Source organism: Mytilus californianus, unplaced genomic scaffold (assembly GCF_021869535.1).
Source record: "Mytilus californianus isolate M0D057914Y unplaced genomic scaffold, xbMytCali1.0.p SCAF_7, whole genome shotgun sequence".
NCBI lineage: Eukaryota > Metazoa > Mollusca > Bivalvia > Mytilida > Mytilidae > Mytilus > Mytilus californianus.
In genome coordinates this window covers 21,913,883-21,941,467 of record NW_026262723.1, presented here as the reverse complement: position 1 = coordinate 21,941,467, position 27,585 = coordinate 21,913,883, and the positions used below count along the sequence as shown (strand labels likewise).

The 27,585-nt window shown below is 32.7% G+C and overlaps 1 protein-coding gene across 9 annotated transcripts in view; it reads right to left on the bottom strand.

The window, feature by feature from the left end:
• The window catches only part of LOC127707660 (uncharacterized), a 266,798-nt gene that overhangs the window by 138,625 nt on the left and 100,588 nt on the right, over positions 1-27,585 (bottom strand). The window contains exons 8-9 of one of the 9 annotated variants that reach the window (XM_052212300.1): positions 15,758-16,144; positions 13,827-14,712 (exon numbers count right to left, since the gene is read on the bottom strand). The exons of 6 other annotated variants lie outside the window; for them this stretch is intronic. In XM_052212300.1, coding sequence (XP_052068260.1) covers positions 14,262-14,712; positions 15,758-16,144 — 838 coding nt within the window. In that variant the 3' untranslated portion in view covers positions 13,827-14,261. Of the gene's footprint in view, positions 1-13,826; positions 14,713-15,757; positions 16,145-27,585 lie in introns of those variants that run through there. 2 more of the 9 variants (XM_052212301.1, XM_052212309.1) reach the window with 2 other exon arrangements.

Sequence of the window (27,585 nt, the reverse complement as noted above, 5' to 3'; positions counted from 1 at the left end):
AGCTGTCAGTAAGCGCGAGTACTCTCAAATCGTATCTTCTTGTTAATTTGACCTGTTGATATTATGTGTAATGCTTTTTTGTTATTTAATGTTAACATGTATCTGGTCTATATACCAGCTTTTATTGTTTGGAATTACAACAAATTTGCACTTCTTCGAACTATGAACATCAAAATTATTTCTTTTCTCCTTTTATACTGTTCCGGAACCTGTACATGAAGAACACAAAGTTTTATCGAGCACCATATTTATAGTTTTATTGTTGATATTCACCACACATGTACCTAGTTTTAGATTAGTTTTATTGATATACAAGAAATGTCTTGGTATTCCTAAACGGAAGATTATACAGACTGAAGAAGATATAGACTTAACAACAAAATTATTTTCGTTCACCTGTGTATAATATGACGTAATTTATTTCAAAGTTGATGTTTTTCTGAAATTGTTTAACATTTCACAGCGGTATAATACTTTTACTTTAATTATTCATCCCTTATTTTTATTCACTTTGTAGTTACATTGAATCATAGATCAAATGTATTTGTTCACTGTGTTTTAATTTGTGTTACTTCGTTTTTTGATTGAGTTAAGCCATTCCAATTGATATTTTATAGTGTGTCTTTCTATGTTGTGATGTTACACTATTGTTTCAGATAAGGGTGAAAGTTTGGTACCATTAAAACGTTTAATCCCGCTGCAATTGTTCAGTAGTTGTCGTTTGTTTATGTGGTTCATAAGTGTTTCTCGTTTCTCGTTTTTTTTATATAGATTAGACCGTTGGTTTTCCCGTTTGAATGGTTTTACACTAGTAATTTTTTGGGGCCCTTTATAGCTTGCTGTTCGGTGTGAGCAAAGGCTCCGTGTTGAAGACCGTACCTTGACCTATAAAGGTTTACTTTTATAGATTGAGACTTGGATGGAGAGTTGTCTCATTGGCACTCATACCACATCTTCCTATATCTATTCACAACTTCATACACTCACCATTATATGCGCTCCATATTCATGCATTCACAACTTCATACACTCTCCATTCATGCATTCACAACTTCATACAGTCACCGTGCTATGCATTAACTAGATCATACACCCACCATTCGACACACTCACATTCTATACACCAAGCAGTTCATGTATTCACCATTCCATACACTAACCATTCAATACACTCACCATATATGACCCATTCTATAAACTCACCATTCCATACAGTTCCAATGGCAAAAAGCCAACCTTTCATATCGTTTTATTGACTCACCATTCCTTCCTTTTTCTGCGGCACAATGTTCAGATACATCCTTTATTATAGCATCGTTATTGTTAAAAAGACACTTGAACAATCTATCAAAACTTTTTCCATCACTCACCATTGCTACAATTAATTTTATTAATTATATTTTTGTGTTTGAAAACTATTGCATTGATATTTTATTCATCCCTAATACGTTAAAAATGTTGGTGGCCTTCTGCTGTTGTCTGTTCTGTGGTCGGGTTGTTGTCTCTTTGACACATTCCCCATTTCCATTCTCAATTTTATAATTTGTAGTTTGTTTGTTCGTGGCTGTATGAAAACTATCAACAACCAGGAAACCATGGTAAAACGTTGAACGTGATTTCATAGTTCAGTAAAGTGTTTTTTACCTAATATAATAGTGTGAATAACTAAAACACAGATGTGGAATTGATTTACCTCGATTACACATCTCCTGCTGTTGTCATTGAACATACTTCATAAACAAGGAACTATTTACTTATTGATAACAAATAATTATTTAATTTCCTTTTAGTGTAAACATATACGATATCCTAACCTTTATGAAGATTCATCATGTAATTTTAGAATAGACGGAAAGAGTTAATATCTCTTTGAAGTTCACTACACATCTTTGTGTTTCTTCTACACCCAAAATTCGAAAGAGATAAATAAATAACATAAGACCCACTTTCGTCAACATAATTTCTACTGAGTAATTCCTCTATCGCTACCGCTCGTGATAAAATATTTAGCATAAAAGGCTAATCCGCGGTTAAATTAAAAATACATTCAAGTCATTACTTTCAAGTTACAGAACACTGACAGTCGTTCATCCTGTCGATACTTGTTTTTTGGCAATGCACATGGTTTTTTTTTTCTCTGACTGTACACTTCGCCTTGAAACTAAATCTATTTGATGTGTGGTCATTGATATTATGTCTTGGGTACATATTTTTTTTTATAAAGTTTGTATTGATTTTCAGCACTTGCAAATACTACCAGATCGGCACATTCCCCATTTCCATTCTCAATTATATTTTGTCTTGAGTCTTTTTTGTTGTTTTGTGTTGTGCATTGTGTCGATCTTATGATTCAACCCCTTTTTAACTGATTTGTAAAGTTTATTTTTATGTTGTGCTGTTACACCGCTGTTCCAAGTTAGAGGAGAGTTGAGCGCTCTCAAAAATGTTTAACCCCGCTGCATTTTGTAAGAGTTTGTCCCAAGTCAGGAATCTGTAATTCTGTGGTTGTTGTTTGTTTTGTTATGTATCAAATTTGTTTATTGTTTATTGTTTTGTTCAAAAATCAGGCATTTAATTTTTCTCGTTTGAATCTATGTACATATTGTCATGTCAGGATTTATATCTCGCTATGCGGTGTGGGTTTTACTTATAGTTGAAAAGCTGGCCAATTGTTGATCACATCTACGTACGTCATATGGTCTCATTGGCAATAGTTCCTCTTTAGGGAATATGATTTATGTGCAGTTTTGTACACCATTTTAGGTAGTCATGGACATGGTTAAAGATTGTGTTTTGGATTCTCTCTGAAATGTGTTGAAAATGTTCTAATATAAATGTGAATAATATCACAATTGAAGTAACTGGGTAGTTGGACTTTTCTCCAGATAAAATAAAAGTAAAAGGAACAGATATTGTACGTCAAGTTCGTTTTTTAAACCAACCCCACATCACCAAGCAAAAATTAAGCAACCGCAATTTCTATTAGTAAGGTAAATCGCTTATCAAGAATATCTGTAACCCACGGTTGACGGTAGATGGTAAAGTGTATGTTTTGGTGTATTCCGGTTCGCTTGTACATACCTAGATATATATAATATATTCCGTTTACATGTTAAAATATAATTATGTGTTTCTGAAATTCATTCCTGATAATTAATTTGCAGTCATTTCAAATAAAGGAGGGGATTACATATCATTTGGCCAGTCTGGAGGGGACTGTTGTTGCTACACATGAATAAAATCAGAACTGAAATGTTCCAAGCAACAGTGAGCAACAGTCAACCAAATTTCTGCAAATGATTTCTTTAGCTTGAAACTTTTTACTTAAAATTATATTTATCCAATGAAGCATATTTCTTCACGTAATAACTCCATTCAGTATTACATAAATTTGCGGCAATTTCTACAGTTAAATGGTGTTATCTTCATGCAATTTGACAAGAAATCACTATATGGCGGCATTTCCAAACGAGTTAATACATTTGGTGCTTGAATGTATTATAGATTTTCACATTTTATACTAAAAGAGGAGGATTTTTTTTGAAATTGTAGTTATTTTTATCAAAGCAAAATATGGTAGTCAGAGACAAGGGTTGGGATCTCTTCCCTTTTGCATTCAAAGTAACTAGACACGTTAACAATCGGCTTAGTGTGTCGTGTTAGTACAAAGCAGGATTAATATTCATATAATATTAGGAAACTTCGGTGGCCGAGTGCTCTAAGTAGTCGAACTACTGTATCACTATCCTGTCAGTACTGAGGTTGTGCGTTCGAGTCCCTCACGTGGTAGGTATGCTCGACTCCATTTTTAATTGATTTGAGTTGTCAGTTTTAACGAATGTCGGTAGTTTTTTTCCCGGAAACTCCGGGTTCCTCTACCAATAAAACTGACCGCCACGAAATAGCACAATAGTGTTGAAAATTATATTGCATTAACAAATTCTTCTCCTGAATATGCATTTAATTTTCCATATAAGATTAAACAGCCATTCATCATCATCATCATCACCATCATCGATATTCACACTGTAGGGAGATATGACTACTAGTATCACTTACCCTTATTAGAATGAGCTAGATTTTGGAACCAACAAAATATGATGAACAATTTTGTTTTAATCATTATCACTTGTAATCCATGAAATTTTATGGTGGATATAAATGTACAATTAAAAACAAAATTCCATCACGTAAGGTTTAGAACTTTACCCGGAAAATATTATACTTTATTTTTCCCAGCAAAGCGAAGGACTATTTCCCTCTAACTTCCACTTGATAACATCTCCATTTATACACGAGCTACACAAATTATAATTTTATTTCTTTTGTTTCTTTCATTAAATATTATAAACGTTTTACATGATTCTGATTGATTTTTTTTCAATATATATTTTATAATGGATTGTCTCAGTTAAAAGGGCAACATTTTTAATTTGTAACTTAATTGAATTCTTCTAATATTCATTTTGTTCTGAAATGATATCTATAGATCTTTTGTGTAAAGGTTTACTGGAAAAAAAGTAATATATTTTCACTTAGGGTTTGTTTTGATAATTATTGCTGTGGATCTGGCATTTACCTCTTTAAGTTGTTCCTGAATCTTTATTCTGTAAGAAAAAGATGTATATTGCCAATTAATGCTAGTAGTTGAATACGTATATAAACATTAAACTTCATTGTCTGTCCAATCTAATTGCTATTATATAAGTTAAATCATCAGTTCGGATGTTATAATGGCTTTTGAAGCATCAACCTTTGGTTGACGGGTTTCCAATTTGTATGGCACATATTCGACAAAGACGTAAATTTCGATATTTATAACCCAACCCTTTTCTCCAATTTGACAACACCTTACTTTAAAAAAACTATATATGAAATTTACTGCCTTTTGAGAGTTTTAATGACATGCAGACATCTTATACGTTCAGGTATTTCACATCCAATATTTTATGGTAACATTCTTTACAAAGCACACAAATGTCAAAAAGCTAACCAAACCTTTAAACAGACTTATTCGGAAAGGATATAGTTACGATACTGTTGTCAAGTCATTAAGGATTGCATATTTTGGTATTAATATTGATTCACTCATAGGGTCTTTGCATCGGAAATAAACACATTTATTTTAAAACCAGTTGTTAGCATGATACGGGTTATGCTCTTCTCTTATATTTTGTGATGGTATGATACTAAACCCCAAATTACGGGAGGAATGGTACTTGATTTTCATATGATGAAGACATACTCTTTCAATCAGTTTAATTGAGGTCTGGAGCTGGCATGTCAGTAACTGCTAGTAGTTCTTTGTCCATTTATGTATCATTTCATTTTGCTTAGTTTGTTTTGTTACCTATTCTGACATCGGACTCGGACTTCTTTTAAACTGAGTTTTACTGTGCGTGTTGCTATGTGTTTTTTTATTCTACATTGGCTAGAGGTATAGGGGGTAGGTTGAGATACAATAAAACATGTTTAACCCCGCCGTCATTTTTGCGCCTGTCCCAAGTCAGGAGCCTCTGGCCTTTGTTAGTCTGGTATGTTTTTTAATTTTAGTTCATTTATATGTTTTGGAGTTTAGTGTGACGTTCATTTTCACTGAACTAGTACACAATTTTATTTAGGGGCTAGCTGAGGAGTACCTCCGGGTGCAGGATTTTCTCGCTGCGTTGAAGACCCATTGGTGTCTGCTCTTTGGTCGGGTTGTTGTCTTTTTGACATATTCCCCATTTCCATTCTCAATTTTGTTGTGTAGCGATACTGCCAAAAAATATGAAAAATATTGCGAAATATTTTGTTATATCAAAACAATGCGATATAATAAATATTGACTTGAAGTAGTTGTCGATATATTTATGTCGATACAAATTATAATCGAATTTAATTATATCGATTAAAAATTACAATCAATTTATCAATTATATTTATCTTAATATTTCGAGAACAATACCGCTATATGTTTCTTACATTACGATATATCGATATACTAGAAAATGGTTTGTTGTGTTGTTTCAAAATATATATTGTTCATATTGGATTCTAAAACAAAATATAAAAAATCAGAATAAATCCATTTATAGCTTAAGACATACATGTAACTTCTAGTGAATATTTCAGAGGAAATAGTGTTTCAACGAATAGAGATTGTTTTTAAATAAGCACATACTTTAAGTTAGTTTGTACAGTTGCGCCAAGACACAAGCATGGAGTTTCGTTTTTCTCAAAACAAATCGGGAAATGAAAATAATAAAAAAAACATATAATAAAACACTTATTCTGCTTGAAATCCTACTTCCACCTTCTCGTTGGTGAATAGGGGACTGAGACTAACGACAGGGTACTTGTTCTTGCTTGAAATCCTACTTCCACCTTCTCGTTGGTGAATAGGGGACTGAGACTAACGACAGGGTACTTGTTCCTGCTTGAAATCCTACTTCCACCTTCTCGTTGGTGAATAGGGGACTTAGACTAACAGCAGGGTACTTGTTCCTGCTTGAAATCCTACTTCCACCTTCTCGTTGGTGAATAGGGGACTGAGACTAACGACAGGGTACTTGTTCCTGCTTGAAATCCTACTTCCACCTTCTCGTTGGTGAATAGGGGACTTAGACTAACGATAGGGTACTTGTTCCTGCTTGAAATCCTACTTCCACCTTCTCGTTGGTGAATAGGGGACTTAGACTAACGACAGGGTACTTGTTCCTGCTTGAAATCCTACTTCCACCTTCTCGTTGGTGAATAGGGGACTTAGACTAACGACAGGGTACTTGTTCCTGCTTGAAATCCTAATTCCACCTTCTCGTTGGTGAATAGGGGACTAAGACTAACAGCAGGGTACTTGTTCCTGCTTGAAATCCTACTTCCACCTTCTCGTTGGTGAAAAGGGGACTGAGACTAACGACAGGGTACTTGTTCCTGCTTGAAATCCTACTTCCACCTTCTCGTTGGTGAATAGGAGACTTAGACTAACAGCAGGGTACTTGTTCCTGCTTGAAATCCTACTTCCACCGTCTCGTTGGTGAATAGGGGACTTAGACTAACAGCAGGGTACTTGTTCCTGCTTGAAATCCTACTTCCACCTTCTCGTTGGTGAATAGGGGACTTAGACTAACAGCAGGGTACTTGTACTTGTAAATAATTGAATAAATTAATAAATAAATAAGAATTATTACCTTATTTACCCGAGTTTATCTGTCAAATTAATGCGCGCAAGCGTAATTATTTTTTGCGCGCAAATGTAATGGTAATGCGCGCAAACGTAATCCACCGAACAATATACAGTTATGGCCCGCTGAGTTCCACGGGGGCTTTAGCTAATCCAATAATTTCTTTATAATGTAAGGTATAATAATATAAATAAAAGATCTATAATGAAAAAAAGATACTTTTAATAATAATGTTACAACATAGTTTTGAAGCATTATATAACATATTTATCATTCAATACCTAACAATGGTTTTGCTACCAAGATCTGTCGTGATTCTAGCTTTACAACTTTTTGTGGTTAATCTATACTATGTCTTTCCTTTTTCAAGACATTAGATATCCTAATTGTGAGCTCTAAAAAAGTACAGAAGTATTTCCAATTCTGTTTCAGGATACAATTTATACTAAACGTTTGATACAGTGCTTTTTGTCTGGTTTTGCTTTTTGTTATACACTTTTGTTTTTTGTCCGACACTTTTGCTTTTTATCCGTTGCTTTTGGTCCGTTTTGTTTTGATGATTTTGCTTTATGTCCCATTTAAAAATGTGTATACTTTCTTTTGTTCCATTTAATTTTAGTAACACTATGACATATTTAAAACTAAATACAGACCCTCTTTATACGAGTGATACATGGAGTATCTGTTTTCTTAATAGTCTGAATTTATCGTCGGTTAAGCTAATAGATATAAGAAGATATGGTATGAGTGCCAATGAGACAACTCTCCATCTAAGTCACAATTTATAAATGTAAACCATTATAGGTCAAAGTACGGTCTTCAACACGGAGCCTTTGCTCACACCGAACAGCAAGCTATAAAGGGCCCCAAAAAATTACTTGTGTAAAACCATTCAAACGGGAAAACCAACGGTCTAATCTATATAGAAAAAAACAAGAAACGAGAAACACATCAACAAACGACAACTACTGAACATCAGATTCCTGACTTAGGACCGGTGCAAACAATTGGAGCGGGTTTAAACGTTTTAATGGTACCAAACCTTCACCCTTATCTGAAACAATAGTGTGAGCATTAAATAACTTTTGGCTTCGATATAAAATAATTCATAACAAATATTTAGACGATCCTTATTATGAGCGTTGTAATTCTTCTATCTATAAATTTGATATAGTTTAGACTGCGAAACATAGGGAAGTTAAAACGGCGTCTCTATCTTTCGGTATATATAAACATAAGAAGATGTGGTATGATTGCCAATGAGGTACATTTTTCTATATCAGATGCGAAGAAGATCTGAATCTTTTAAATTTTGTAAACTCATGACTTATGTTTCAATCGCATCCTTTTCCATAGTCCATGATTTCATTTTCGTGGTCTCGTTAGTGTATAGGCCGAATGTAGGGTGAACATGTTCGACCGGTAGGTTTCAACTGACTATGTTTATAATCTGATATATTTTATGCAATGGGTCATCTACAATAAGCGTATGCAATGCGTACTAGTTCTGCTCGAATATTGAACTCGGTTTATCTAACCATGACATCATTTGCAGGTTTCATTGGTCAATGCTTATTTTTCATGAGTTTTGGGTTGGGTTTTTTTTTTGGGGGGGGGGGGGGGAATCTCATAGTAGACCAAGTATATTTTGTGAAATGATTGTAAGGTGGACATACTAGTCGCGAATGGTAAACAAAGTCTGTATGGAAATTCATTTTAACTAATATTCATTTTAAAATAAAACAAGATATAAAAACAATGCGCGATTTACAGACATGCATTGCTTTCTATATCATTTGCATATTGCATTGTGATAAAACCTCATATTCCTTGCTTCTTTTCAACTTTTATCTTTAGTTCGAGTTAAAGTTCGAGTCAGACGACGACGACGAAGGGAGAGGGGGGTTAACGACCTCGACCACCCATGAGGGTCTTGCCCGGTCGGCCCTTTTTTGCTTTTTACTTTATGGTAGTTTACAAAAAGATTATATGAATAAAAAGTAAAATGAACAATAATTTCATAAACAAAAATAAATAGAACGAACTTAGATAAGTAAAAATAATAAAAATAGGAGCCACCAAAAGCCGGAACCAGCTTTACCTTTTAGCCACAACCAAGCTTCATCCGAAGTTTTTATTTTTCACCAGGAACGCCACAACACAAAAACATATTAATTATGAACGAATCACACACGAAAGATACGAGAGGGACATTCAAACTCATAAGTCGAAAACAAACTGACAACGCCATGGCTAAAAATAAACAGACAAACAGACAAAAAGTAGTACACAAAACATAACATAAAAAACTAAAGACTGAGCAAAAGAAAAAAAAAACCCATCTAGGGGGTATCTCATGTACTCCGGAAAGGTAAGCAGATCTTGCTCCACATGTGGCAACCGCCATGTTGCTCATGTAAGTATAAACCCGGTCTTAAATTTAATATGGTGTCTTATTCGTCACAATGTCATAATATATTAGGGTCATAAACGCCAAAGAAATTGACCAACACGAAGACATGTTCATAACTAACGAATCTTGCACAAAATTTGTTGTAAACTTCACGAGTGGGATAATTAGAATTAACAAACTTCTCAACCCAGAAATGAAAAGTGCTTGAAAGGAGAATAAAATCTATTCGGGTTTAAAACGTCACCTGAAACGCTAAACCACGAAAGCATGTTAATGACTAACGAATCTAACACAAACTAAATTTAAACGTTAACTTATAAGGTTGACAAATGACTCACTGATTGAAACAACCCCAAAATGAAAAAAAAAGTATTATTTTGTACATTAATCATGCCTTTAGTTTTCTCGTTTGAATTGTTTTACATTTTTCATTTCGGTGCCTTTTATAGCCTACTATGCGGTATGCGCTTTGCTCATTGTTGAAGGCCGTACGGTGACCTATAGTCGTTTATTTCTGTTGCATTTGATCTCTTGTGAAGAGTTGTCTCATTGGCAATCAAACAATATCTCCTTATTCTAAATCATACATTGCATTTTAGAGTAGACTGTTGGTTTATATTCTGTGCAGATAAAACAACACCTCTTAATGGTTCAGAGGATGGTCCTTACGAATAGTTTCAGAAAGAGGTTACAGATAGACTTGGCAGTCACAGAAACAAGTGTTCCTCAGTCAGCACACCGTTGGTCCTGTAAATCCACTTCCGTTCAATATACCACACCCATTGGATCCGGCTCAAAGTCCACAGACCCCACAATTCTTAACTCAAGTACGTCTTTTTCTCCATCTGCTTTGTTCCCTCAGAAAGAATCGATTCCACCACAAAGTATCTTCTGCGTTACATAAATTTCGAGTTCCTCTTGGAAAAGGGGGAGGGGAGTAGACGAGTTTAAAATTTTCTCGAGTTGATCCTAGACAAAGTACATATATATTTTTGTTTGATCACGGGCCACTATTTCAATATTTACAATGCGGAATTATTTACATAGTGAACAATATTTCACGATAAAAAAAATCATACATGATAAATCGTCGATTTCGAAGCTTGAAACAGATGGTTGCATATTAAAAGGTTAATTTATAAATATGATGCATGACACACACAGAATTATCCTTTGAAATGTAATCTGTCTAGACAATTTTATGAATATTCTGTCCAAATTTAGTAAAAAAATAATTTTATAAAAAATCCAATAGAATTTTTAAGAGCCATGATAAAAGAGAATGCGGATCCTTTTCAATCTCAAATAAGCCATTTACACTTGCGAAATGTTGACATTTTTAGTTTTTATGATAGTCGGAGCTATAGTTTTAAAAGCGGATGATGAGCCCTGCGACAATAAAGGATGCGATCGGGATATTTGTAAGTTGGATTAATCGGTTGCCACATTCAAATTTAAAAGGTAAAATTGATAAATTTAGTATACCTAGTTATATTACAGTTCCAAAACTAGTAAAGGATGAGTATATGCAGACTCGTCATGTATAGCGTTGCACATTCATGGAACAAAGTCAATGTTTAATGATAATTTCTCAATTGACCCTTTGTAAAATAATTTGTAGAAATCTTTATGTTATAGATTTGGTTTCAAATAGCTAGTATATTCTTAAATATTCGTTAATAAATTCTTATTTTGGATTTTCACGCAGGGTTTTATTTCTTGGATAATGATGTCTATGATTTAATATAAGATAGTATCTAGATTCTAGAAAGCTGGAAATACTATCACATTAAATAAGAAGAGGCACATTTAGATTTCTATTACTATTAAGGGAGCAACCACTTAACTGCAAGGGTGGTTTTTTTTCTGAGTCAGAATTTTATTTTTGTTTTACGACGCTATCAATCAAATCATTTTTTTCAAAATATATCACTATAAGGTATGGAGAAGATCTGGATTCAGAATATATTTTTTTTTTGTCATCTGCTTGACCACGATATTTTTTCCCTTCAAATTGGGGATCAGAATATTCTTTAAGGGGGAAAAACATACCCCCTTAAAGCTAAGACAATATACGATACTATACAGATTCTAGAAAACCGGTCCTACTATCACATCAAACAAGTAGATGCTTAATCATCATCTTAAAGTTTTGCTCTCAACCGACCCTTTTAAAAACTCCTATATGTAATGAAGATATGATACAGTCTTTACTGTCTGTGGTATCCTTAAGTTTAAGTTTGATGCAAAAGATGCGTTCAACATGTTCAACAATTACCAAACTTTGAATTATTCAGTGCAAGAACATTTTCTATATCGCGGAACGTGAAGTTCAAGATGCAGTCTTCCTATGGAGCTCATAAAAGAAGTATTCCTCATATGAATAAAGGAACAAGTCTTTCCTCCCGTCCCATTTTCGTTGCAAACCATGAGCGGCGGTATTCGTGTCCTCAGACACATTCTTCTTTTATTTCTATTTATAGTTTGAGTAACTCACTTTGAGGCGCATTAGGGATATTAACCATTATAAGACAGGTATTCATTTTGTACTAATTTTAGAAAAAGACAATTCCTGTCATAAGATGAATGATAATAACCTACGCAGCGGTGTGTATGTGTCCACTGCAAAAATAAAAATTACGACGACAGATGTTTTACGGACAAAAGAAGTCCTTTGAATGTAAATCGTTAATTTGTGTGACCTAACACTTGCCTTATGTAACATACATTGCAGTGAGGAACAAGACATCCACAGTCGTCCTTAAAGTCTTTTCAGGTGGGAGGTTTAGCTAGCCATTAAACCAGGTTAAACCAACCATTTTCTTCGGAAATGCCTTGACCACTTCAGGAATATGACAGTTGTTTTCCATTTGTCCCGTTGGTTGATAAAGTCTATAAGTCATTATGGGCTGCACCCTTTTTGAATTTACTTTGGCGTTCGGTATTTTTTGTTGTTTCATGCATTACTTGCGTGTTAGATATATACAGTAAAAATCTTCATACTGGCAATTTCAGCCTGTTAGTGGATCAATACTGCTAGGATTTAATCTTTTATATGTTATTTAGGCAGTATTTAATCCTTTATATGTTAGGTAAAACTTTATTAGTTGATGATTATTCAATAGCATGAAAACTAAGATTGCAAATCCATCAGCCAATGTTCACTTATTGATATTTTGCCATTTATGTTTACGTTTTTTTTTTTAGTTTGGATGTTTCTTAATCATTTAAGTATTTAGCTTACAAAATCTTTTGGTCTCAAACATAACTGATATTAAACAATTGTCGTGCTAATTGAAACCGATACCATACGTTACCCTTAAAATAAGGCACGAGACTTTCTGACATTGGAGATACGGGTACAGTTGGAATTTTTTAATTAAAAGAAATCTTTCATTAATTATTTAAGAATTACTAACATGTGTTGTCCGCGTTATTGTCATTGTAACACATGGGTTTACATGGGTTTATACTTATAATATCGTGGTACAGGAAAATGAAATATGAGCAATCTAAGACGTTAGATGTTTACATACAGTAATCTCAGGGTTTTGTGAAATTGACCACAATTTTATAGATGTAACCTTGAAAGTTGATCAACATATGCATGTTCTTATTTTTTAATGATCAGAAACGATGTGAATGGTTTGAGTTAAGATAAAGAAAAATCTACTTCTGTTCTCAATAACAATAAATTGTTGATCAGGTAGTGGTAGTGTTTGTCCAGTAAGTCAAAGCCATTTTCAATTTATCATGTACACCTGTGCCTTGTTTCACATTAGATCATAAACCTTAAAACATTATATTCATTATTATCACATATTTTCTAATGATAACATTGCTGAGTTTGAATGAAAAGAGGAGCACTTGTCAGACCAAATGGTTTATACAGGAGCTGCCATCGGTTTCCTATGCTGTATCACCCTCACAAGCAAATCTGTCATGTACATTTTCTGAGACTACCTTGTTTTGAATCTGACACTACCATTTTTTAAACTGTATGATCATCACAGCGTTCAAACAAAAAAGGACCACCTTATATTTTCAAAATGATTTGCAATATTGTGACATCGTTGCTAGAAACAACATGTCTGTGTTAGGCTTCAGAGAAGGCCAGACGTTGTTGTGGGAAATATTGGGAAATCAATAGAACTTTTAACAATGTGGAAAATAATCAGGAATGAAACAAACAAGTTGTTTAAAATCATTTAATTCAAAAATATAAAGTAAACAATATTCTGAACAGCAAATTTGTTTTAGAATGCGTTACATGTTTTGAGTAAATTCTGTATCATTTTAGCTCTTTTTTGTTGTATCTATATGGTGTTAAATTTCAAATTAAAGCAGATGTAAACTTTGAAACAGATTGTCATAAAAATAAGGATTAATGTCAAGAAAAGGTTAAGTAAGCTTTACCATCAAGTCTAAAATAAAGAATTAGAAAATTTTTCCATTATTTTTTCCTGACACTGATAAAATTCATGATTCAAAATTCCACCAAACAAATTGGATTTAAGTATATTCTACTTCGTAAACAAAGCCTATTGTAAATGATCCTTGATTGTCATTATAGCAAACAATGTCAAAGAATCTTATACTTTACATAGACAAAATGGTAAAGTAAACATTTTTTGTATGATACATATTAACACCAATATATATATTTGTGCCAGTACTTTTGTATCCTAATAGATTAAATCGTCTACCTCTGATGTTACATTGTAAGTTGTATTGCCAAACCCTAATTGGTTTTGATTGTTGGTCAGATCAGTATGGTAAATAGCTATATCTTTAACTTCTTCTGTTTGCTTCTGTTGATCTACCTTCATATCTGTCAAGGATTCGATTTTATCTTCATCAATTTCATCATATTCATTGTAAACTTTCTCGTCACCCTGTGCAACACTGATTCTTTTAACCTCTGGTAATACCAAGTCTTTATCATATTTCGTCAAAGATGGATCGAGGACAAAATACTCGCCTTGTGCCTCGTCAGTATTTAAAAATGTGTTCGCAGAAAGAATAGTGTTCACTCCCTTGTTTGTACTAGATGGACTACTTTCAAAATTTGCCATCTCAGTTCTTTGGTCAACAGACTGTAGTGTTATTAGTTGATCTGTGTTCTTTTTCTTTGATCTGTAAAATAAAATGTAATAATTATGAATAGAAAAAAAGATTAAAAACGTTGATTTTTAACATTTTAAGAGATATCTAACTACGAACGCATACGAATGGTTGTGAAGAAAATGCAATTTCAATGCCGTGAAATATGTTTAAAACCTTACCGTCGGCATAAGTTATGACGGAATATATACTTCAATTTTTAAAACTTAACGGCTTATTTCTTTTTTTATTCTCGTATTACCAAAGATTATAAAAGCAAAACAGACATAAATATCAAATAATAATTATAATAAAAAGATGACATTTTCTAAATAGTTTTTTACTTGAATAAAACGTTAATTTTTGGCCGTTATTTTTTAATGAAAAGGTAAGTAGATAATTTACAATGAATGATACATAAACAAAAATAAGAGCAATGATTTCAATTATCTCCTTGATTTCTTATACTGTTTTCCAAATTTTGAAATCGTTACACATTCATTGATATTTTTCTACTAAAGTTTTACATACAACGCGTTTTTGAAATATTATTAAAAGTGAATTATTTCATTATTGGTCACCACTCGTTTTTGTAATTCATCGTGAACTTATAATTTTCGGTCTTCCCTCCAACTCTATCACTCTATCACTCTGCTCAGCTCTCTTAAAATTATATAATACGGATTTGAAACGTGAAACAAGCAAGACCAGACGTCAACAAATTTGATTCGAACTTATCACCGGGCCATAATGATTGAACCGACATTCTATTCTCGTTTATTTGCTGGAAAACAAAAACCAATTGTTTCTATCATGAAAAAAAAATAATAATCTGATTAGTCAATTATCATATTTCTTTCATATTGATATTGAAGAATATTTACTGTTTAACACAATACGAATATAATATAAATTGATGTGGTTTGATTGTAATAAGACAAATATCCACTATAAATCTAATGACGAAAATTTTAGGTCAACATACGCCCTTCAACAATAATGAGCACAGCCCACAGCATAGCAAGCTGTAAAAGACCCCGACATAACAATTCAAACGAGAACATTTGAATTGACATACCCTAATTGTGTTTGATTTTTGGTCTGATAATTATGGTGAGAACCTTGGTGCCAAACTTTTTCTAATTGCTTCTGATGAACTCCCTTCATATCTGTCGAGGATTTGATTTTATCTTCATCAATTTCATAGTAAACATCTTCGTTACCCTCTACAGCACTGAACCTTTCAATTTCTGGTAATTTCCGGTTGCTCAAGTCTATATCATATTTCGTAATGGAAGGATCGAGAACAAAGTACTCGTCTTGTGCCTCGTCAGTATTTAAAGATCTGTTCGTAGAAAGAATATTCGTATTTGTATTAGATGGACTACTTTCAAGATGTGCCATCTCAAATCTTTGGTCGATAGACTGTAGTCTTGTTAGTTGTTTTCTCTTCTTTTTCTTTGATCTGTGCAAAAATATATGTAATAATTTAGAATAAGAAAAAAGGCAAAAATTATTTACTATTTACATTTTGAAAGGTATGTAACTATGAATGCATACGAAAGTTTGTGAAGAAAATGCCATGAAATATATGACAGTCTTTCTTTTGGTTTAAATCTTATTTAAAATCTTATCATTGACTTTTATACATAAATATCCATGTTATATCCATATATATATTACAACTAGAATGTTTTGTTAAGGATCAACCATTTACTTCTGAAAGGTTAATATTTACTAAAGTGTCTTTTGTTACATTTGAACATCAATTTAAGACCGTATTTCTTTTTTATTTTCAAGAACATGGAATGAAAAACAAAGGTAGAGAACTAAGGACAACTGTTCATAATTTCCTTACTTTTCTATTCTCTTTTCTAAAAAACGTATCACAATCAATATTGTCTTTCTTGCTATGTATTACATGTCAATTTCTAAAATACCATTCGAAGTTAACTATTAGTTTTAAGATGATACAACACGTTATACTTTTTGACAGTCTTTCTTTGGGTTTACGTGAACGATTATGTATCGGTTTCTTGTACTCGGCTCCGCTCTTGTCATACGTCAGTAGTTTAACCTACCTGTACATTAAGTTTGACCCGAAATTATGTATGCTGGTAAAATAAATTGATTGGTTTTTTTTATTACAAATATAGATTTTCATCATATTGATATTGTAAAATATGATTGTCTTCACACAATATTAAGCTTAAACTCATTCGCTCCGCATATTCGACAAAAGGCTTCATTTTGTGACTCACAACTGATATTTTACAGTATCTACAGTCAATCAATTATGAAAAATAAAAACAAAAACTCTAGCAGTCTTCTTTTGAGAGCGAGTGTCTAAGAGTACAACCAACGGTGCCACATGTAGAGCAGGATCTGCGTATCCTTCCGGAGTATCTGACAGCACCTCCAGTTTTTGGAGGGATTAGTGTTGTTCATTCTAAAGTTTTGTGTGTTTTGTTTTATGTAGAATGCTGTTAGTCTTTTTGGTCGTCTTATTTTTTTCCATGGCATTGTCCATTCGTTTTTGATAATTCAATATTCCTTTGGAATCTTCCACCTCTCTTTTCAAACGCGAATTTTTCACTGGTATATTAAAATGTGGTGTTACAAACGAAAATAGATTTACCTTCGTTTGCATACAAATATAATAGCCAGTATAACCAGAACTAATATGAGGGTGCATGTAACTCCAACTGAGACACCAACTATCGCTCCAACTTTAAAAAATTCTGTAAAAGATAAAAACCATTCATAAACTTCATTGATCTTGCATGTGTACATGAATGTATGTAAATCAAATATAATTTCAAAGAAAATAATATTAAAAGAATTGTTTGATCAGGGAAGTACTATATTAAATTATAATTTGAAAAATACTGAGAATTTGTTTCGTAACTAATAAGTGTGTGGTTTAAATTTATAAGGAATTAACGGTATTCCACTTGATAGATATTTAAATAAAATCACATATATTAAGACGATCATTTATCTCTAAAAAAATGAATTTATGAATTTGTCATTACTCTTACTCGATCCAACGTTAACAGTGGCCATTTTAATTGTAAACAGAAATTGGTAGACTTTTATTTTTAGGTCCGTTTTGATCATACAGCTGTTGAAATGTTTCAGTTCTTATACATCTTTGGCTTTCAAATATTCGGCATTGTGTGTTCCTGGTGAAAGTAAACCCAGAAAAGCGCTTCGGACACATGGAATTTACAAAAGTGTTATTTTGAGGATTTTTTTTCATATGTAAGTCAAAACAAAAAAAAACCTCAAAAAATACGAATTATTACCTACGTAGTCTTTTTTATGATATGTAGTTTTACTGTGGTGTTGGATATCTGTCCAATTGAATATTACTTTTTAAAGGATATATTTCTTTATTCATCATGTTCATATACACTTAATATCTTTATATTACGTTTTTTTTCTGTCGTCTTTTCTGTCCCATCTGTCTTTTTTGTCATCCCATCTGTCATTTTCTTTTCCATCGTATGTAGTTTCATAAATATTTGTCGTATTATCGGCATTTTTTAAATCTGCAAGAACAAATAGAGATTCGTCGCATTTCCGAACACCCTTCAGAATGTTATTTGTTAGCAAAGCGTTCACCTTTCTTTAAAACAGATTTCAAGGGGAAAATGTACAAAAACCTTCAAACGTCTATAACGAATATGACTTTTAACTAATAGCTCAGTTTTAAAATGTTACAGGTTATGAATTTTGTTATGTACTTTTTATTTAAACTAAAGTCTATGCCTCGAAAGCATGAAGAATAAAAACCAGAAACGGACCGAAAGTAGATTTACTAAAATTCCGGAAACGATAACTTTCTCGGTTAAATGTTGACATTTTGACATTTGTATATGTCTAAAAGTTATGACTGGGCAATAAAACCGGTTGTATTATGCCACCTGCAATAAAAAAAATTTTAAAGGAATTGTGTTGCCAAAGCTGTAGTTTGTAGTCTGGACAGAATATGATAATATACACATAAGATTAAACAATACCTTATTTACAAACATTTGGGCGCTACCAATTGACTTCGGTAGTATCAAGGTACTTTGTGATGAAGGTGCATGGATTTCCAAATGGAAAGAATACAATAATGTATCTCATGACATTTAACATTAAGGACTTTAAGTGTCTGTAATGTGCTTGTCACAAGGACTGCCTTCATTTTTAAAGGTTAAGTCATTTCTTAATAGAAGGAAACCATACTTATTCAACCGGGAAGAATTAAATTTAACTTTAACCAAATTGGCTAGCAGAACCTGTTTGACTTACACCAAATAAAATATCTTGTGATTGGGCATAGTAATAACCTGAAAAATGCTCACAAGGAGGATCGAGCAATATTCTGATCAAGTAACTTTATGTTCTTCAACCCAACGATGCTGTCAAAACATGATAATATACAAAAATAATATTAAACAATATCATATTTACAAACATTTTGACGCTATAAATGTCCTTCGTCAGTATCAAAGACAATGAGATTGAATAACGCCATTTTTTATTCCGAAATCAATGTTTTGAAATAAATCTTTACATACCATGCTGAACTTTTCTTTTACAGTGATATTTTACATATAGGTACTTTGTAACACCGGAACATGGATTTCCAAATATATCTTTGCTCACGGGAAGAACGCATTTGTGTTGCTCGTGACATTTATCATTTAAGACTTCAAGTGTCTGCTTTTGGTGGTCACAATGAATACTTTCGATGCCCAGCCATTGGCTACATCTTTGATTGTCTGAATGTCCACGACCAAAGTTTGCATCATCAAACACTATTACAAAGTTCTTCAGGACATGTTATATTCAGTGTTTTTCCTTGACAAAGATCTGAAATTATTCATAAACTACTCATGAGTTTCGATTACAATTTATCACATTATTTTATTGAAGGTTTAAATAAAGAGCGTAGTTTCTAACGTTGCGTTGAATAAAAATATATTCTTATTTGTTGTTCGATTTGAACATGGAAAATATCTTCAGACTTGGATAATATTAAAATAAGACATAGGTGCAATGACAGTTCGGTGGTGGATAGTTTCATTTAAATTTGGTCAATAATGTTTATAATGTTTATAGAATTTTAGACGGATGACTGAAATATATGGAAATGCCTATCATGATAAATTTACAAATTTGCTTCGCCGCTGTTTTTTTATTTTTTTTATTATTATTAGTATGTCCCTTTATGTCTTACTATTCGGTATTATATTTATTCATTATTGAAGAGCGTACAGTAAGGTGTTTTGTAAAACTTTTTCTTGTTATCTGAATAGTGTCTAGTTTGATATTTATTACAAAAGATAAAATATTTTTTTATAGTGATTAAGATTATAACACAATTTTGACTGCTATACCCCAATTTTTGACATTTTTACCCTTTATGTTTTGTTCACACATTGTTGTCAATATAATGGAATTTTATGCGACTGTCATACAAGTGGGATGTTTAGCTATCTATAAAACCATGTTTAATCATTTATTTTCTACACAAGGAAATGCCTGTTACAAGTCAGGAATATGACAGTTGTTTTCAATTCGTTTGATGTGTTTGAGCTTTTGATTTTGCCATTTGATAAGGGACTTACCGTTTTAATATTTTCCTTAGAGTTCGGTATTGTTGTTATTTTATTTTTTTCCATGACAGGTTTATTATGGTATTGGTTTGCTGTCTCATTGACTTTTACCTTTTAAAGGATATAATCCGTTATTCATATACAATTAATTTCTTGATGTTACGTTCTTTTCTGTCTCTTCTGTCATTTCTGTCTCTGTTTCTCTCGTTTGTAGTTTTATCGGAATATGTAGTTTTATCGGAATTTTCAGAATCTGTAAGAACAAATAGAGATTACATATAAATTTTGAAAATTTTTATAATTCCTTGTGATTTATCTGTGATTTATCAAAAAGTATGCAAGTATCCAAGTATATCAAATTATTAATGTATTAAAGAACATACATAAAATATTGCCGCAAATGTCTTCTTTATTTTACGTTTGGTGGGTAAATCTTATATCCTTATATCTAAATAATGATATAGCCGAAAGAGACATTAATAATACATTGATGTGATTCAAAAATCTTGTTGGTCGGCCTTATTACTCGTATCTTATTTTCCCCAAATTAATAATTGCATGTATATTATAAAATTATTTATGATGGATTGATTTGGGGGCCTCGATGGCCGAGTGGTCTAAGAAGTCCAATTACTGTATCACTAGCCTGTCAACACTGAGATTGTTAGTTCGAACCCCGCACTTGGCAGGAGCATTTGACTCAAATCTTAATTGACTAGGATTGTCAGTTTTCCTGTCGAATGTCCGTGGTTCTCTCCGGGCACTCAGGCTTCCTCCTCCAATAAAAACTGACCACCGCGAAAGTGTAAATATTGCTGAAATGGCGTTAAGCACCAATCAACCAAAATCTGTGATGGATTGCTAGATAACAATTGATCTTTTAACTTGAGGTGATCAAATAATATCATCGTATGCACATGTAATTTGTCTTTGATTTTAATTCTTTTCATAATTTTATTTCATATAGTTTAATAAGCCATTTATGAAAATCTTATGAAATCCTTGTTACTTTAATGAAAAAAGTGCCAATCTTAAATTAAGAGAGAATCATTTCCCACCAAATTTTCAGTGGCTTCTATCTTATATCTATATATCTTAAAAACAACAACGCGGACCTTTAATTTCTTTCTGCTTTTGTTGTTTCAGTATTTATCCATTATTAACAGTCTTTTAAGAAGCATTCCAACGAATGTTAAACGGAAAAGAAGTTGTTATATATGATAAAGTAAAATTATTCTTCAAACCTAATGGAATACTTTGTTAGAATTCGACAAATCTATCTCTCTTTGTTACGAAATATTTTAGTTTCCTTTTTCTGTTTTCCTCTGTTTATCTTCATTTTCCTTGTTTTTTCTTAAAGTACTCGTTTTTTTTAATCTTAACATCTTTTTGTCCCCCTGTATACATAAAATTTTCAAATTTTACAGAGAAGGAAGAAGATATTGAACATTTTTCCATAGTGTTTTTTCTTGTCTATTTATTAATGATTTGGTACATGTTTTACAAATCATATCACATCTGTTTTCCAAGAGCGTTTGCATCACTAAACGGAATGTTTTTCTACTCTTCCAGAGTCGCACACACACACACATGTCTATATAATTGAATGATAAAATATTTTAAAAAGGCACAAAATATACATAGCCATAACTTCTATGGGGATCTCAGGTGTTCCGAAATAGTAAGCAGATCCTGCTCCACATGTGGCACCCGTCGTGTTGCTCATGTAAGTAAAAACCCGGTGATAGTCCTAATTCGGTAGATCACATTCTCGCTATTAGAAGAATAAGAATTTGATTTCGCAAATTTGCAAACGTAACATTACTAGTCTGAAAAAAATTCTCCATCAGCATCAGTTGCCAGATGTAAAATGACGACTGTTTCATTATTTGATTTTTTATAATCCTGCGGGATATATTGATTTATACTTTACCAGGTGTCGCGTTTTTTTCGCAATTTAAGTTCTTTAATAATTGAATTAAACTCGACAACGTTTGCTTTAATTCCAATCCTTGAAGTTTTGTTCAACAAGTTACCATTGTGAAGCTATACGTTATTTATATATACCCTTGCATTTCAGCAGTGCATCCATACACAATGTTTTGTTGCAATGTATTCGCTGATTTATTATTTTTTCACCTGAACAAAACGTATTGTTTGTAGACAAACAATCATTAAAGGTACTCTCTATTGACTCTGGTTCCATAAAATGACATAAGCAATGACCTGTAAATAATATGTTTAATTTATTAACATACAACTCATACTGCCACTGGAGTCCAAAATTAAATGAATTCTAATGCGATCTTATCATTACACAAAATTACTGTCGTTATTTTCCCGTTCGTGATATGGTAAATTTGTTTCAAAAACAGTCAGTTTAAAGTAGTTGGTGAAATCTCATGAAATTCGAGTCTTAAAAGATATATATATTTAAAATTCTCGAAACGAATCGATTTAGAGCTTAACGTAGTGTACAGACATTTTTCTGTTATTGAAAGCTATATATTGACCTCTAGCCATATTTTTGTCGTTTGGTTGCTGTCGCATTGACTAAAACCCAACATCTCCTTTTATTTATTGAAATACTTTTAAAAAATTTGCCAATATCCTAAAACCAGAATGTTACTTACCCTTAAACATTTGATATTTTCCTCAATATTGAAACAGATGGACGTTTTCACAATAGAATTTATAAATTTATGAAAAACTTGATGATTTCGACTTTCCAATTGTAAACTCTTTCTCAGCAGTAACATACCCTCTGTCCCAGCGTATGGCGTTTACATATCTCAGTTACACTCGTGCATATTCACAATACTTGGACTTGCCTAACAGGGGAGTGTTCCTTACACCCAAAAAAGTTCGAACAGAGTTAAAATAATATCTACAATTGATGTTTCGAAATAATGTTTAGTCCATGTAACTAACTTAATACGACAAACTATTGATTTTTCTACTTAAACCGGTAGAAAATGGGATTCTTTCGCCACCTTGGTAATAACCAGAAATGATTAGTGCAAATTTAACAGAAATCATAAAATTTTCCTTTAAGAAATTTTATCTATATGTGGGATTTAAGTTATTTAATGCACCATTCAAACCAGTATAACAATCCGTATGTCATTATCTTTAAACTTATTCCATACACTAACCATTTTATACGCTTCAAAATCTATACTTTTACATACATTTATAATTTCATCCAATAACCATCCCATACACTCACAATTTCATGCATTCACCATTCCATACACTTACCACTCAATTTACTCATCATTCCATACACTAACATTTCCATAAACTTACCATTCCTTCAACTCACCATTCCATGTATTCACTATTCCATACACTTACCATTCCGTGCATTCAGCATTCCATACAGTCACCATTCCATACACTCACAGTTCCATGCATTCACTATTCCATACATTTTTTTGTAGTACAATTTTCTGGGAAATCTTTCCATAAACAGGCAAATTTTACTCACATGAATTTCACATGAATCTCACGTGAAATCCACGTCAAAAATTTCATGTGAGAATCACCTTAAATGAACTTATACATGAAACTCATGTGAAAATTGTCATGTGAATTTCACGTGAAATATGAATCACATGAATCTCACGTAAACGTTTTTCACGTGAACCAAAAAAATTGTATTTTTCATGATTTTAATTTAATTTGAAAATTTAGATGTTATTTGAATTACTTTATTTTTCAAATTTACATGAATTTCACATGAAAAAAAAAAATATCATGTGATTTTCACGTAAAATTCACATGAGTTTCACATGAGATTCACGTGAAACTCACATGAACTGATTCCACATGAGTTTCACGTATAAGCTCGTTTGAGGTGAAATTCAAATGAACTTCACGTGAGATTCCCATGAATTTAAATTCTCGTGAAATTGATGTGAGTGAAATTTCCCTGTGTACATTCACCAATCCATGCATTCACTTTTTCATACACTAACTATTCCATACACTCACCACTCCATGCATTCACCATTCCATACATTCACCATTCCATGCTTTCACCTTTTCATACCCTAATCATTCCATACACTTACCATTCCACACACTTACCATTCCATGCAACCAACACCCCTTACACTAACTATTCCACATACTCACCATTCCATGCATTCACCATTCCATACACTCACCTCCCAAAGCATCACCATTTCATACACTCGCCATTCCATACATTCACCATTCCATGCACTCATCTTTCCATACACCGAACATTCATATATTTTTATTGACTTACCTATTTCTGTAGTACACTTTTCTGGTAAATCTTTCATTGTAGCATCGTTATTGTTACAAAGACGCTTCAACAAACTATCAAAACCTTTTCCATCATTGACCATTGCTACAATTGATTTTATTACAGATACTTGTGTGTTTTTGAATACTCATGCATTGATATTATATTCAATTCTTATACGATAAAAATTAATTTGTAGTTGGTTAGTGGAATTGTATGCGACTGTCATACAGGTGAGATGTTTGGCCATTTTCTACATAGGAAGATGCCTGTGCCAGGTCGGGAGTGTGACAGTTATTGTCCATTCGTTTGGTGTGTTTGAACTTTGTATTTTTCCGTTTGATTGGGGACATTCTGTTTTGAATTTTCCTCAGAGTTCGGTATTTTTGTTATTTTACTTTTTAGTTCGTGGCTGTATAAAAACTGTCAACAACCAGGAAAAAATGGATGAACGTAGAACGTGATTTCATAGTTTAGTTAAGTGTTTTGTACCTAATATGATAGTTTGAATAACAGATATGGAATTGATTTACCTCGATTACACATCTCCTGGTGTTGTCATTGAACATACTTCATATATAAGGGACTATTTACTTATTGATGAAAAACAATGATTTAATTTCCTTTTAGCGTAAACATATAAGATATCATAAGCTTTATAAAAATTCAATATGTAATTTTAGAATGGACAGAGAGAGTCAATATCTCATTGATGTTCACTTCACATCTTTGTGTATCATCAACACAAGAGGAAAATAAAAAGCAAAGGACCCTCTTTCATTAAGATAATTTCTAGCGATTACTTCATCTATCGCTACCGCTTGTGATAAAATATATAGCATCAATGGCTAACCCGCGGTAAAATCAATATACATTCAAGTCATTGCTTTCCAGTTTTAGATCACTGACGGTCCTACATCTTGTCGATACATTAATTTTGGCATTGCACAATGCACATACTTTCTTTTCTCAGACTATACACTATGTATTTACACTAAATCCATTTGATGTGTGCTTATTGATATTTAGTCTTGGATACATGATTTTTTTTAGTTGTTACATGTATGGTCTTTCAGTACTTGCGAGTACTCTCAGATAGATTCTTTTTTCATGCGTCTTTTTTGTTGTTTTTTCTTATGCTTTGAGTAGATCTGATGAGTCAACCCCTTTTCAACTGATGTGTACAGTTCGTTTTTATGTTGTGCTGTTACACCGCTATCCCAGATTAGAGGTGAGTTTAGCGCTCCCAAAAGTGTTGAACCCCGCTGGATTCTGTAAGAGTTTATCCCAAGTCAGGAGCCTGTTATTCAGTGGTTGTCGTTTGTTGTTGTGTATCATATTTGTTTATTGTTTATTGTTTTGTTAATCAATGTTCTTTTGATTTTCTCGTTTGAATTGTTTAACATTTTGTCATGTTGGGATTTATATCTGGCTATGCGGTATGGGTATTACTTATAGTTAAAGGCGGTAAGCTGACCTATAGTTGCTCCAATCTACGTCATTTGGTCTCTGGTTAATAGTTGTCTCATTGGCAATCATTCCTGTTCTTATTTGTATATAAATAAGGGTTTTTTAGTAAGATGATTTATTTGCAGTTTTATACACCAATCCGTAGTCATGGAAATGATTACATATTGTGTTTTGGATTCTCTTTGAATGTGTTGAAAATGTTTTAATGTAAATGTGAAAAATATCACAATGGAAATATCGGGTAGTTGGATTTTTCTTTTAAATAAAAAAAAAGGAAAAGGAACATTTTTTTACGGCAATATTGTTTACCGTGACCGGAAGTTTAGAAACGATCCTGGTAAACTTATCGATCCTTTGAATAATTTAATTCTAAAAGGTAACTAATTCACCACTGTAATTAGATCATTAAATATTGTTTTTATTGGTACTGATATTGATTTTGTTATCAGTAAAATAAAAGCAAACTAAATATTATTGTTATATACATATACACATTCATGGATCTACAATCTGTCGATACCTTTATCTTGGCATTGCACAAGGTCATGTTTTTCTCTGACTGTTTATGACGTCTTTACACTAAATCCATTGGATGTTGGATGTGTACGGATTGATAATTTAGTCTTAGATGCATGATTTTTTTTATTAGTTGTTAGTGGTTTTGAACTAGCTGTCAGTAACTGCGAGTACTTTCAGATCTGTACTTAATGTCCTTTTGTTGTTTGGATGTTCAAGTACCACGTCCACTTGTATTTGTATTTTTATCCATCTGATGCGTTAAGCCTCTTTCAACTGATGTTTATAGTTCGTTCTTCTGTTGTACTGTTACACCACTGTCCCAGGTTAGGGGGAGGGTTTGGATCCCGCTAACATGTTTAACCCCGCCACATTCTGTATGTATGTGCCTGTCCCAAGGCAGGAGCCTGTAATTCAGTGGTTGTCCTTTGTTTATGTGTTACATATTTGTTTTTCGTTCATTTTCTGTACATAAATTAGGCCGTTAGTTTTCTCGTTTGAATTGTTTTACATTGTCATTTCGGGGTATTTTGTAGCTGACTGTGCGGTATGGGCTTTACTCATTGTTGAAGGCCGTACGGTGACCTATAGTTGTTAATTTCTGTGTCATTTGGTCTCTTGTGGAGAGTTGTCTCATTGGCAATCATACCACATCTTCTTTTTTATAGATACGGTACGTCAAGTTTGTGTTTCAAACCAACCCCACATTACCGAGCAAACATTAGGCAAACGCAATTTCCATTAGTTAGGTAAACAATCGCTTATCAAGAATATCTGGAACCCACGGTTGACGGTAGATGGTGTAGTGTATGTTTCGGTGTATGCCGGTTCGCTTGTACATACCTCAATATATAATATATTCCGTTTACATGTTAAAATATTACTATGCGTTTCTGAAATCCAGATTGTTAAATTCGCAGTCATTTCAAATGTTTACAGCTTGGCATATTTTCAAACAGTTAAATTCGTCCAAAATATCTTAGTTTCATAACAAATTTGATCTATCCCATTTTCAAATGATGGGAACTACAT